The sequence below is a fragment of the Neoarius graeffei genome, chromosome 9 (genome assembly GCF_027579695.1).
Source record: "Neoarius graeffei isolate fNeoGra1 chromosome 9, fNeoGra1.pri, whole genome shotgun sequence".
In the NCBI taxonomy this organism is placed as follows: Eukaryota; Metazoa; Chordata; class Actinopteri; order Siluriformes; family Ariidae; genus Neoarius; species Neoarius graeffei.
Window position 1 is genome coordinate 86,736,602 of NC_083577.1, and position 14,459 is coordinate 86,751,060.

Genomic DNA, 14,459 nt, shown 5'->3' on the forward strand with positions numbered 1-14,459 from the left:
TAATGTAAACTTGGCCTCAATCTGCTCAAAGGAAGGTCAGTTTTATAGCTTCTCTAAAGAGCTCAACTGTTTTCAGCTGTGCTAACATGATTGTACAAGGGTTTTCTAATCAACCATTAGCCTTCTGAGGCAATGAGCAAACACATTGTACCATTAGAACACTGGAGTGATCAGGGATGAGAGTGGGTGGTCACCAGAAAAGCAGAAAACAAAATGGCGCCCGAAGCCGGGGGTCTGGGAGGGATACCCCCCCAGGAAAATTTTGAAAAATAAGGCCTTACAAACCACTTTTCCTGCAATCTGAGCTGTAGTAGATAAAAAATCTGTTGTCTTTTTTATATATTTACATGAAAATATGTTTCAAATCAATAGGAGTATTGTTTGTTTGAATTCAAAATAAAATCACATTCTACATTCAAGGGTATGGTTATAATTTATGATCAACAAAAATTACAAACTAAATTCACATTAAACGTAAGTTTTATTAATTATCAAAATGTTCATATATTAAATAAAATTTCTTAGGGAGAAAAGGTCAGTCACCCTATGTCCTCATTAGTTGCATATGATTTCAGAGTCTTTTGAAATATTTAAGTTTTCAAAACTGTCAGCATTAATTCAGATTTACTGACCATCATATACATGTTCAGCATATTAAATCAAACGAACGCCAAGTTTATGGGATAATGTCTATGTACACTTTATACAATTATTCATAGTTCACAGTCACTTCTCATTTTCATTTAATCATTTCGGACTTCTTCTTCAGCTTTTTGGCCAAAGATGAAAGCTTGTCAGTCCTCTCTCTGTTTTTTATACCAGCATCGATTTCACCTACCTTCGCTTCGTCTCGCTCGTCAATTGTATTCGGCATTTTGAGTAAAAAAGCCGATACGAAAGAGAAACGTATTTTTGAAGTGCAGCGACGATGAACATGTGCAAGTTTCGATAAAATAGAACAGATGTGGGTACTTTTGTAAGAACTGTTATGATTGGCTATCATGCTCTCGCCAGCGATGTTTTGGCCAATTACATTGTAGATAACACGTATTCTACTGCGAGACTTAGCGAGACTAAAGATGGCGAAAATGTAAACATGTAACATCGTCGTACGCTTGAGTATCACGAAGGAACATACCCAACCCCCTTCAATGAAAAAAACATCTCAACGGATTTGGCATAATATCGATTTTCGCTCAGAAAAAGCGGAAATCCGCCGAAAAGCGGAAAACTCTCATCCCTGAGTGAGAGTTGCTGGAAATGGGCCTCTATACACCTATGGAGATATTGCACCAAAAACCACACATTTGCAGCTAGAATAGTCATTTACCACATTAGCAATGTATAGAGTGGATTTCTGATTAGTTTAAAGTGATCTTCGTTGAAAAGAACAGTGCTTTTCTTTCAAAAATAAGCACATTTCAAAGTGACCCCAAACTTTTGAACGGTAGTGTATTTATCTCTCTATCTTATGGACTGGGCTCCGCATCAGTAGCACCGCTCTGATATTTTTTTTTTCTGTGGAAAGCCCTGAAGAGTCATTAGAAGATCTTTTAAAATGTTTAAAATTTAAAATGTGTGTTGGTGGTTTTTTCAGGAATAGTTGGCACACAACTCCACAAGCTTACCCCTTCTGTCCACTGACTAAGGCCTCTTTCAGGGACTGTAAATACACCGAGTGATGGTTGATGTCCTCAAGCTGCTTCGCATTGGTCCAGCAGTGACTCCAGAAGATGTCTGCATCCTCTGGCACTTCCTCCGGCAAGTCCTCCACCCTGCAGCGATGGTGGGCAGGGCTGTCCGTCTCCAGCTCTCCATCCTTGTGATCACAGAACCCTATGAAATTTGAGGACTCTGAGATTTCATACCCTTGGATGAAGAAGAGTTTGGGTTTTTCTATCAGGCCCGGGCAGGAGTTAGGCAGGAACAGCTGACGGATGGTGTTCAGTTGGAGTCCCGTATGACCGTACGAATCGGTGCCGAGGAGCTGGGATGAGTGGGAACGGGTGATGATGCAGCAGATGAAAGCGTCCATGCTGTAATGCTCAATCTGTCTGGAGATGTTCTTCAGGCAGGACAAGACTTCGCTGATGCTCAGGAGCATGTGAAGGCTCACACGGAAGTGAAGGTTTGAAAATAAGTGCTCGAGGTGGGCTGTACGGAGAGAATTTATTCAGCTTCAGGACCTATTTATAGTCGAATATATTGCAATACAACAGAATTCGTAATTCCTCACCCCCTTCATTCCCCACACAGTCTATGATCACACACAGTCCCCGGGGCTCGCTCTGAATCCGGTACGCTTCCTCCTGATGCTGCGGATTAAACAGAGAACAGTGGTGTGAGCGCCGTGCATTGTGGGTACCAATGCATCATCAAATGGAGCCAACACGTCAGGGAAGTCTTTAACAGTTTCTCTATTCACTCTACATACAGTGGTGCTTGAAAGTTTGTGAACCCTTTAGAATTTTCTATATTTCTGCATAAATATGACCTAAAACATCATCAGATTTTCACACAAGCACTAAAAGTAGATCAAGAGAACTCAGTTATTTATTGAGGAAAATGATCCAATATTACATATCTGTGAGTGGCAAAAGTATATGAACCTCTAAGATTAGCAGTTAATTTGAAGGTGAAATTAGAGTCAGGTGTTTTCAATCAATGGGATGACAATCAGGTGTGAGTGGGCACCCTGTTTTATTTAAAGGACAGGGATCTATCAAAGTCTGATCTTCACAACACATGTTTGTGAAATTGTAACATGGCACGAACAAAAGAGATTTCTGAGGACCTCAGAAAAAGCGTTGTTGATGCTCATCAGGCTGGAAAAGGTTACAAAACCATCTCTAAAGAGTTTGGACTCCACCAATCCACAGTCAGACAGATTGTGTACAAATGGAGGAAATTCAAGACCATTGTTACCCTCCCCAGGAGTGGTCGACCAACAAAGATCACTCCAAGAGCAAGGCGTGTAATAGTTGGCAAAATCGCAAAGGACCCCAGGGTAACTTTTAAGCAACTGAAGGCCTCTCTCATATTGGCTAATGTTAATGTTCATGAGTCCACCATCAGGAGAACACTGAACAACAATGGTGTGCATGGCAGGGTTGCAAGGAGAAAGTCACTGCTCTCCAAAAAGAACATTGCTGCTCCTCTGCAGTTTGCTAAAGATCACGTGGACAAGCCAGAAGGCTATTGGAAAAATGTTTTGTGGACGGATGAGATCAAAATAGAACTTTTTGGTTTAAATGAGAAGTGTTATGTTTGGAGAAAGGAAAACACTGCATTCCAGCATAAGAACCTTATCCCATCTGTGAAACATGGTGGTGGTAGTATCATGGTTTGGGCCTGTTTTGCTGCATCTGAGCCAGGACGGCTTGCCATCATTGATGGAACAATGAATTCTGAATTATACCAGCAAATTCTAAAGGAAAATGTCTGGACATCTGTCCATGAACTGAATCTCAAGAGAAGGTAGCTCATGCAGCAAGACAACGACCCTGAGCACACAAGTCGTTCTACCAAAGAATGGTTAAAGAAGAATAAAGTTAATGTTTTGGAAAGGCCAAGTCAAAGTCCTGACCTTAATCCAATGGAAATGTTGTGGAAGGACCTGAAGCGAGCAGTTCATGTGAGGAAACCCACCAACATCCCAGAGTTGAAGCTGTTCTGTACGGAGGAACGGGCTAAAATTCCTTGAAAGCAAAGGTTCACATACTTTTGCCACTCACAGATATGTAATATTGGATCATTTTCCTCAATAAATAAATGACCAAGTATAATATTTTCATCTCATTTGTTTAACTGGGTTCTCTTTATCTACTTTTAGGACTTGTGTGAAAATCTGATGATGTTTTAGGTCATATTTATGCAGAAATATATAAAATTCTAAAGGGCTCAAAAACTTTCAAGCACCACTGTATTACTTGGTTAGATTTTCCAGTTTTAGATTATTTAAACACATGTAACTTAATAATAATAATAATAATAATAATAATAATAAAGCTGAAATATCATGTGTTGAAAATGTAAGATTTATTACCTCACATGCTTTGCTGGGTGAGATGCACTGGGGTACCGTGGCGTTAACTGGTAAACAAAAGCATCAAATATGCAACATTTTAATACCAGAAAGAATTTTCCAAAATACAAAAAAAAAAAAACTCCATGAAGCAGTGACTAAAATGTGCTCCAGGGAGAAAACTCACAACAGAACAATGCATTAAATCGTTTACAAGGTGACGTGCGAATATGTTTTCCCTCTCTATTCTATTTTAAAAGCAACACTGAATATGAGAAGTGTTAAAATAAAAGCAGTTTTTAAATGAAGATGTCTGTGAAGATTCTCAGTCATCCAGGTCATGGTAAACTGTGGGTGGTAAAAGAGAGCAACTGGACTTGCTTGAAGGTTCTTGAAGACGTTTCACCTCTCATCCGAAAGGCTTCTTCAGTTCTGTCTGACTAGTAGGGAGTATCAGGTATTTATCCTCTCATGGATGAAAAGCTCATCTAAGGTGTCGTTGAGTCATCCTGTTGGTGTGGGTCACTGGGGGCTGGATGTGAATGGCCTCGAGAGTCGTTAGGATGATCAATGGATTGCCCGTTAAGGTGATAAATGGAATGCTGATCCTCTCTGTCCTCCTGTGAGTCACTGAAAACAGCTGGGTTTTGGTGTGCATTCAGTTGTCTGGGAAGTGTGCCAAGGACTGCATTGTAGGTGGCTGATAAATGATGTCTTAGGCCCACTTTACACGGGGACGGTCTGAAACAAAAACGCAAAAGTCCGTTTTCGTTCTCACTTTTTTCCGCGTCTACACGACCGTTTTCAAGGAGGAAATCTGCGTCTATACGGTGACGCATAAATGTGTGGAATTCAATTGGATGTGCATGCCAGGCGGCTAGGTGGTGCTGTGAAAGACCTCCGCTATGTCTGCACGCATGCGCAACGTCTTCCGTCTTGTCTGATCTGCACATCTGTGCCGCGAAAACTTTGACTACTCTGGCTATGGTAAGTAAGAAAGTAAGTAAAAAAGTAAGAGCATACTATACCCGCCTCTGTTCATTAACGGTATATGTGCAGATTCGGTATAGATGTTCGAAGGACTCCTGGACGTTTATTAAAGCTGTCAGAGCAGCTTGAAGGTCCGTTGGATTGATGTAATCAGACATGCTCTTACTTTTTTACTTACTTTCTTACTTCCCGGGCTGGCATGTACAGTATATGACATATGTATGACGTAAACGCGTACCCGACGTGAGCAGATCCGAGCAGAGTTTCGCGTATTGGGTAGTTTCGACGGATATGCAACGGGGGCTGTTTTTAACTTATCCACTCTGGAAGGCGTTTTCAATTTTTTCCGTTTTTCAGCCTCGGAAACGCCGTCCCTGTGTAGACGAAAGGCACTTCTGATAAAATATTTAGTCGTTTTTACCCGACAGCGTCCTCGTGTAAACGGGCCCTTAGACCCCCACCTCTGTTCAGTGATGGCCGTTCCAAGTTGACAAAAATGGCTTCTTTAACTCCTCGCTCATACCAACGATCCTCTCTGGCTAAAATGTGTACGTTGCAATCCTGAAATGAGTGTCCTTTGTTGTTAAGGCTACGTTTACACTAGACCGTATCTGTCTCGTTTTCTTCGCGGATGCACTGTCCGTTTACATTAACCCCCCTGAAAAAGCGGGGAAACGGGAATCCGCCAGCGTCCACGTATTCAATCTAGATCGTATCAGCTCCGGTGCTGTGTAAACATTGAGAATACGCGAATACGCTGTGCTGAGCTCTAGCTGGCGTCTCATTGGACAACGTCACTGTGACATCCACCTTTCTGATTCGCTGGCGTTGGTCATGTGACGCGACTGCTGAAAAACGGCGCGGACTTCCGCCTTGTATCACCTTTCATTAAAGAGTATAAAAGTATGAAAATACTGCAAATACTGACGCAAATACTGCCCATTGTGTAGTTATGATTGTCTTTAGGCTTGCCATCCTTCCACTTGCAAGTAATAAGTGATATGCGCTGGGATCTCACACACAGCGGCTCAGTCCCGAATCGTGGCTTGTTCACTTCACTCGCGCGCTCTGTGAGCTGCGCAGGGCCGGAGTGCGCACCCTCCAGAGGGCACTCGCTGTTCAGGGCGGAGTGATTTGGAGCGCAGGATGCCTGCGGAGCTGAGCGTATCCGCGTATTGGTGTTGCTGTGTGCATGGCTAACGGTTTTAGTGTAAACGCGAATCGTTTTAAGAACGTTAATCTGATGATCCGCTGATTCGACGTAATGTAAACGTAGCCTAAGATGAAGGTAGACAGCAGAGTCCTGGCCTGAGGAACTGGCTCTCCTGTGTCGAGTCATACGCCTGTGGAGCGGTTGTTTAGTTTCCCCAATATACAAGTCCGTGCATTCCTCACTACACTGAATTGACACTACGTTGGACACTACGTTGTCCTGTTTGTGTCTGGCTATTCTGTCCTTAGGGTGGACCAGTTTCTGCTTCAGGGTGTTACTGGGTCTGAAATGTACCGGAATGTTGTGTTTGTAGAAGATCCTCCTGAGTTTCTCAGATAGACCAGAGATGTAGGGAATGACAATGTTCTTGTGTTTGTTCCTGTTCTCCTCCTTGTCCGTTATGTTCCTTTTTCTGCTCTTGAAGAAAGACCAGTTGGGATACCCGCAGCTCTGAAGTGCTTTCTTGATGCGATTCCGCTCCTTCTCTTTTCCCTCTACCGTTGTAGGGATGTTCTGAGCCCTGTGTTGCAAGGTCCTAAAGACCCCCAATTTGTGTTCCAGTGAGTGGTGAGAGTCGAAGAGTAGGTACTGGTCTGTGTGTGTGGGTTTCCGGTAGACCTCGATGCTAAGGCTTCTGTCTTGTCTAATGTGTATATCATTAATGTGTACTTCATTTAAATGAAATAAATTTTAAATGAAGGACATTCATTCATTCATTATCTGTAGCCGCTTTATCCTTCTACAGGGTCGCAGGCAAGCTGGATCCTATCCCAGCTGACTACGGGCGAAAGGCGGGGTACACCCTGGACAAGTCGCCAGGTCATCACAGGGCTGACACATAGACACAGACAACCATTCACACTCACATTCACACCTACGCTCAATTTAGAGTCACCAGTTAACCTAACCTGCATGTCTTTGGACTGTGGGGGAAACCGGAGCACCCGGAGGAAACCCACGCGGACACGGGGAGAACATGCAAACTCCACACAGAAGGCCCTCGCCGGCCACGGGGCTCGAACCCGGACCTTCTTGCTGTGAGGCGACAGCGCTAACCACTACACCACCGTGCCGCCTAAATGAAGGACAAATATAATAAATTAACAAAATGCACGAGACACTGTATGTAATAAAGTATTGTATATTATATTACATAGACACGAGTGTTTTATTGGGAAATACGCCACTCGTATTTTTCATCCGAGCTCCATCCAGGACATGGAGAACCAAAACCGGGACATAAATCTCTACCCGTGACTCGTGAGGAAATTGATGAGTGAGTTGTTTTGATAAATTTGGGAACATTTTGTTTGTGAATGTGTCGATATAATAAAAAGAAAAATCTAAATCACGCATTGGCTTGAAGATACGAAGTTTGTCTTCATTGTGGATCTGTGTGACGTGTTTAAATAATATTGGCTGGTATTGAGTGGTCTATCAGATATATTCCATTCAGCGAGCAGGATACTGAATGAGTTGACAATGAGTAGCTGAATGGAATATATCTGATAGACCACGAAAAAAATCCAGCCAATATTATTATTATTATTATTATTGGCGGCACGGTGGTGTAGTGGTTAGCACTGTCGCCTCATAGCAAGAAGGTCCGGGTTCGAGCCCCGGGGCCGGCGAGGGCCTTTCTGTGTGGAGTTTGCATGTTCTCCCCGTGTCCGCGTGGGTTTCCTCCGGGTGCTCCGGTTTCCCCCACAGTCCAAAGACATGCAGGTTAGGTTAACTGGTGACTCTAAATTGAGCGTAGGTGTGAATGTGAGTGTGAATGGTTGTCTGTGTCTATGTGTCAGCCCTGTGATGACCTGGCGACTTGTCCAGGGTGAACCCCGCCTTTCGCCCGTAGTCAGCTGGGATAGGCTCCAGCTTGCCTGCGACCCTGTAGAACAGGATAAAGCGGCTACAGATAATGAGATGAGATGAGACATTCCTTTCAGGTGTTCAGTGCATCTTTGTCTTTCAAAATTCTCTCAAAATCTTCCATATTTAAGGAAGCAAACCTGGCAGCCATGTTTGTTTACAAATTGTCACAGTTGCTCACTCACTAGCGAGGAAGAAGTTTTACATCTCTGACGTGTCTCTTTTCCAGTTTTTCAATGTCCGTTGGTATGTTTTTCTCTTGTAAATATGCATGAAGAATATCTAATGAAGTTTTGGTAGCCTTTCGGGTGTTTGGTGCGTCTTTCTCTTTCCCGGCAAAGAAACAAATGATTCTGAGCATGCACAGCAGAAAACACTCTCACTGAATATTCGCATCAGCGTCGACGTGTGGCATCATGTTGTCTTGACAACCATACAATATCGTAAACCATATTCAACGCTCATTCTCCATTGGGTAGAGTGACGTAATACACGTAGGATAAGCGATATGCGAAAAATATTGCATGCTATCGAACCAAATGAATGAAACCTGCGAGAAGGGAATAGAACACACGTTTTTATTCCATCGAAAAAGTGTCCTGTATGTATAATAATTAAATAATATTGGCTGGCGCTGAGTGGTTTATCAGATATATTCCATTCAGCTAGTATGATACTGAACAAGTCGAAGATGAGTAGCTGAATGGAATATTCATACCACTCTCTTCATATCAGCATTCTCGAAGGCCAACGCTAGCTTACCCGCCACTCTGTGCCGTTAGCGCAGCAGTCCAGTTACCTTCTAGCTGGTGTAATGTTAGTGAAGGCCAATGCTAGTGCAGTCAAGCCGAATATTATTATTATTTTCCCTGTGTAATTTACCGAGTTACTTTTAAAATCAACAGACAGCTCCACACAACGGAGCGACCTGGCAGCCAAAATTCTCTCAAAATCTTCTGCTTTTAACAAAGCAAACCCGGCAGCCATGTTTGTTTACAAATCGCCACTGTTGCTTGCTAACGCAGAAGTTTTACATCGCCGATGTATGACGGTGTGTTATCTCGACAATGTGCAATATTGTAACAATATTCAACGCTCATTCTCCATTGGGTAGAGTGACGTAATACACGCAGGATAAGCGATACGCTAACAATATTGTATGCTATCAGTAAACCCACTAGAAGGGAATAGAACACATTTTATTCCATGGGGGGAAAAAAAACAAAAACGTGTCCTGTGTGTACAATATTTCCTGATATTTCACTCCGATGATGTCACTCCCAGTGTTTTCCCGCTGACTGGATGCACGAAGTCAAAATGGTGAACCGGTTCAACATTAAAATTCTTTTTATTAACTTGTTTATTTTTTATGGATGTAATATAAAGAACATTACACGGTCGTGCAAAGATATGAAGTTTTATCCTCTCATGTGGAAAATATTTCACTCGTTCACTTCACTCAAGGATAAACTTCATATCTTCGCACAACTGTGTAATACGCTCTATATATTACTGTAGTGAATATTGTAGAATAATATGTCACAGATAGTATACAATCTCTAAAATGTAAGTGGAGTTATTTTTAATTATTTAACTAATTATTACTGGAATTATTGTGCATTTATTACAAACAAAACAATCCAACCATTCAAAATAGTACAAGAATTAATCGGATGAAGTACGACACCGTTATATTTATTTGATGCATAAAATGTTGAACTCACTGCAGGGTGTGGTGTGCTTCCTCGCACTGCAGGATGTGGGTGGAAACACAGTTGAAGTGTGAGGTTGAAGGGCAGAAGTACGTGTTGATCTCCAGCTCTGAGTTTAAAAGGATAATACGACTTATATTTCAATATAATACCAAGATACAGTCAATAAATATAAAAGGCAGCCACTTTGAGGCTTGGGGTACGATAAGCTCAGGGGGATGGTGTTTTACTCACCGATGGGGTTCGACAAGGCCGCCGCTCCTCTCTCAGCTTTACTGCAGCAGGTCTTTGGGTTTCAGCTGCAATAATAATCATAATAATAATAATAATACCAAGTCATCTATATCCCGTGCCCTATATACCAACTATATACCAAGTTTCAAGATATTATTCGTCACATTTTTCAAGTTGTGCTGCAGGAAACCAACCCAACCTCTTTACACCGACCTCAGCAGCCCACGGCATAAACCCACCGGACCTTTGGTCCAGCTGAGCTAAAAATTAACATTTCTCACATTTCTTAGTATCAAAAGGCACAAATACATTACTTAATCAACACATACACCAACTTTCAAGACCAAACCACTCATAGTTTTCAAGTTCTGCTCCGGAAACAAAACCGACCCCTAAGACTAACCTGAGAGACTGGGTCTGAAATTGTTTCCATGGAAACATGAAAAATTTAAATTTCTTAGTATGAAAAGGCAGGCAGCACGGTGGTGTAGTGGTTAGCACTGTCGCCTCATAGCAAGAAGGTCCGGGTTCGAGCCCCGGGGCCGGCGAGGGCCTTTCTGTGTGGAGTTTGCATGTTCTCCCCGTGTCCGCGTGGGTTTCCTCCAGGTGCTCCGGTTTCCCCCACAGTCCAAAGACATGCAGGTTAGGTTAACTGGTGACTCTAAATTGAGCGTAGGTGTGAATGTGAGTGTGAATGGTTGTCTGTGTCTATGTGTCAGCCCTGTGATGACCTGGCGACTTGTCCAGGGTGTACCCCGCCTTTCGCCCGTAGTCAGCTGGGATAGGCTCCAGCTTGCCTGCAACCCTGTAGAACAGGATAAAGCGGCTAGAGATGATGAGATGAGATGAAAAGGCACATCTACATCACCTTGTTAACATGTATACCGAGTTTCGAATCCGTATCATGAATAGTTTTGGATATATGCTCCGGAAACCAACATTGCTCTTAGAAACAAAGTCAAAATCTAATTTTTGTGTCAAAAATTTAAAAATACTATTTTTTCAAAAATCCAAAATAGCAAAAGACAACAGTTCACATGTTGCTTGATCTTTATACAAAGTTTCATGAAGATATCTTCAGTAGTTTTAAAGATATGGCCCAGAAACGTAAACGTGACCGGATGGACAGATGGTTGGAGCCTTTTTCTATATCCGCTGCTAAACTTCGTTTGGGCGGGGCATAATAATAAAGGTTTGTTTTACAAATATATGGTCATGAAAAAATAAGTACATCCCATGGACATTGTAGACTTTTCCCAACATTTTTAAACAAGCAAATGTTTCACTTGCCCGTGAGTTGGCCTAGTGATTAGCGTGTCTGCCTCTCGACCGGGAGATCGTGAATTCTACTCACGGTCGGGTCATACCAAAGACCATCATAAAAATGGGACCTACTACCATCTGGTAAGGCACGTTTCAATACAGATGCGAGTGGGGAAGTCAAACTCTCGCGGTTACCAGAGGACACGCCGCCCACTGTAACCCTAGCTGTACAGGCGAGAGGCCGAGGGCTATCGAAACGGAGATCGGCGCTGCACCCATACGCCTTAAAGAGCTGGTTAGTACTGGGACAGGAGACTGCCTGCCTGGGAAGACCAGATTCTGGTGCGAGAGGGACTTTGACACATTTCACTCTCTTTGATACAGTGCCTACAGATAAAGGTAATGAACAAAACAACAAGGAGAATCATCTCTTTCAACAATTTATTCAACAAAAATATCAATAGTTGTAATATCCTTCTATGGAGAAAGTAAGTACACCCTTGGTTTCAGAAGCCAGCATTTCCCCCCTTTAACAGAAATAACTTCTTGGAGGCATTCTCGATGTCCACCAGTCTCTGACACCAGTCTGGACGTCCACCAGTCTCTTGGAGGCTTGCTGTAATTTTTGACCATGCAAAATTCCTTCAGTTACAGGATGGTTGAGGGTTTTCTTGCATGTTCTGCCCTTTTCAAATCTCCCAACATGATTTCATTTCAATGGGGATCAAATCTGGGCTTTGACCTGGCCATTCCATCTCCCTCCATTTCTTCTTCTTGAGCTGTTCCTTGGTGGATTTGCTCATGTGCTTAAGATCATTATCTTGTTGAAAGGTCCACTTCTGGTTCAACTTCAAGTTTTGAACAGATGGATGGCGTCACATTATCTTCAAGCTCTCTTTGGGATGATTCAGAATTCTTAGTTGAATCAATGAATGCAAGTTTCCCAATCTGTGAGGCAGCGACGCAACCTCAAACCATAACATTAGCATTTCCACCACCATGCTGCTTCACAGTTTGGGATGAGGTTCTTCTCCTGAAAAGCCATCTTTGGTCTGCGCCACATATTTGATTCGTCCGTCTAGAACACATTATTCCAAAGGCCTGGTCTTTGCCTGTATGTTTACTGGCAAACTATTGTCTTTTTGTTCCTTTTGGACAGCAAAGGCTTTTCCTGGCTCGCCTCGCATGCAGGTCCAATCTTTCCAATGTCTTTCTGATAGTAGATGTGTGCACTTTCACACCAACCGTTGCAAGCGTTACCTGGAGGTCCAGTGATTAAATGTTGGGGTTCTTGGAGACTTCTTTTAGCGTCAAATAGTCTGCTCTTGAGCTGAACTTGCTGGAGCAGTGGACAGATTAGCAGTTTTTTGAAATCTATCAGTTGTAAATGATTTTCCTGACAGTAGAATGATTTATTTCTTATAATTTAGAGCTCTTTTCAAATCCCTTGACAGATTCACTGGCATCCACAACCTTTTTCTGAGGTCCTGAGAGAGCTCTTTAGATCTTGGCATGATGACACCACATACATCAATGGTAAAGAGAACACCAGACCCGAGATGTCAGGCTTAAATAAGACGGGTTCCATCTGCACCTCCACCTGCAGGAGGTTCGAACCAATGGCACCTCATCTGGAACATCTGATTCTCATTTTATGGACTTGTAAGGGTGCACTTACTTTTTTTCTGACTGATTTTTTTTTTTAATTTAAAATTATGAAAATGATGACAAAATGTCAATTTTATGTGCCGTTTGTCGGAGTATATCACCTCCATCCGTAGGCACTGTATCAAAGAGAGTGAAATATTTACTTGTTTAACTATGTTGAGGAAAGTCCACACTTTCCATCGTTATTTCTTCACGTGACTGTATCAGCGCTCAGTGGCTGCGCTTGAATAAGCATGTCACTGAGAAACTGTGTCTAGTTAGTGAATAAATTCTCTACTTCCTTTCTGAATTATTTACATAGAACTGTAGACAATGCAAAAAGTTATGAATAAACTCAGGAACAGAAGAGGAAGTGAGTTGTGAGAGAAAAACCGTTGTTCTTTTCCATCACATGGAACCCTTAAAGGGAACGAAAACTACTGAATGAACTTATTCGAGCGTTTCATGCAGGGTTGCCAGATAATTTTTACACCGTTCGCTGATTTAGTATGAACAAATCTAAACTGTAACTTCACCCAGTTTCTATATCTATCTCTCTATCTAAGTCTAATGTGAATAAAATAATCTAAAACATAAACTAAACAAAAGTTCAAACTACAAAATAGATCTAAGGAGATGACATCATGTTCACTGTGCAAGCTGATTGCTCCCAGGAAGTATGGTGGGGTATTTTGTATGCGAGACTGCATTTTTACGGTAAATACGACTTCCTGTCCCAAACATGGCATGTGAACATCCTTTCGTCATACACTACCAGTAGGAACAAGTTATTATTATTATTACTACAACATTTCTGCCTTTTTGTTGAACTTTATCACATCCTGTTCCTTTAGCACACCCTGTTTTTTTAATGCTTACTGATTAAACCATGGGGGAAAGAATGGAGAGAAAATACCAAAATAAATCAGACGACCAAATATGGACATGCAAGAGCAGACAAATTTGCACACTGTTTGAGAGACCAGTGTTCGAATCCTGAAATATATATTTTTTGGAGGGGGGGTATTCTGTATGCCTTCATTCATCGACAGTACTGTGCTATGGCGTGCATGTTAGATGTGAAACGGGTTGTAATATTTAATCCGTTCATTACTTTTCTATATGTAGGACAACTGCTGTGGATAAAAAGATACCTGATTACGCCCCATTTAACAATTATTCCACAAAATCGTGTCGTGCATGAGCTGACAGCTGAGTTGTCTATAATCCGTGTACAACCAGATTGAGTGGAATAACTGTTTTATTCTATCCATATTCACTGGGGCGGCACGGTGGTGTAGCGGTTAGCGCTGTCGCCTCACAGCAAGAAGGTCCGGGTTCGAGCCCCGTGGCCGGCGAGGGCCTTTCTGTGCGGAGTTTGCATGTTCTCTCACTATAATGACAGGCGTACTAACACCTTCTGCGCGCTTCGACAGCGCATTGATACGGAGCTCAGATATCAATGTGCTGCCGAAGTGCGCAGAAGGTGTTAGTACGCCTGTCATTA

The 14,459-nt window shown here is 42.3% G+C and overlaps 1 protein-coding gene across 1 annotated transcript in view; it reads right to left on the minus strand.

Moving 5' to 3' along the window:
• The window catches only part of LOC132892066 (CASP8 and FADD-like apoptosis regulator), a 45,633-nt gene that overhangs the window by 7,263 nt on the left and 23,911 nt on the right, over positions 1–14,459 (minus strand). The window contains exons 6-10 of the mRNA XM_060930431.1: positions 10,043–10,107; positions 9,821–9,917; positions 4,046–4,092; positions 2,237–2,315; positions 1,629–2,154 (exon numbers count right to left, since the gene is read on the minus strand). Coding sequence (XP_060786414.1) covers positions 1,629–2,154; positions 2,237–2,315; positions 4,046–4,092; positions 9,821–9,917; positions 10,043–10,107 — 814 coding nt within the window. The remainder of the gene's footprint in view (positions 1–1,628; positions 2,155–2,236; positions 2,316–4,045; positions 4,093–9,820; positions 9,918–10,042; positions 10,108–14,459) is intronic.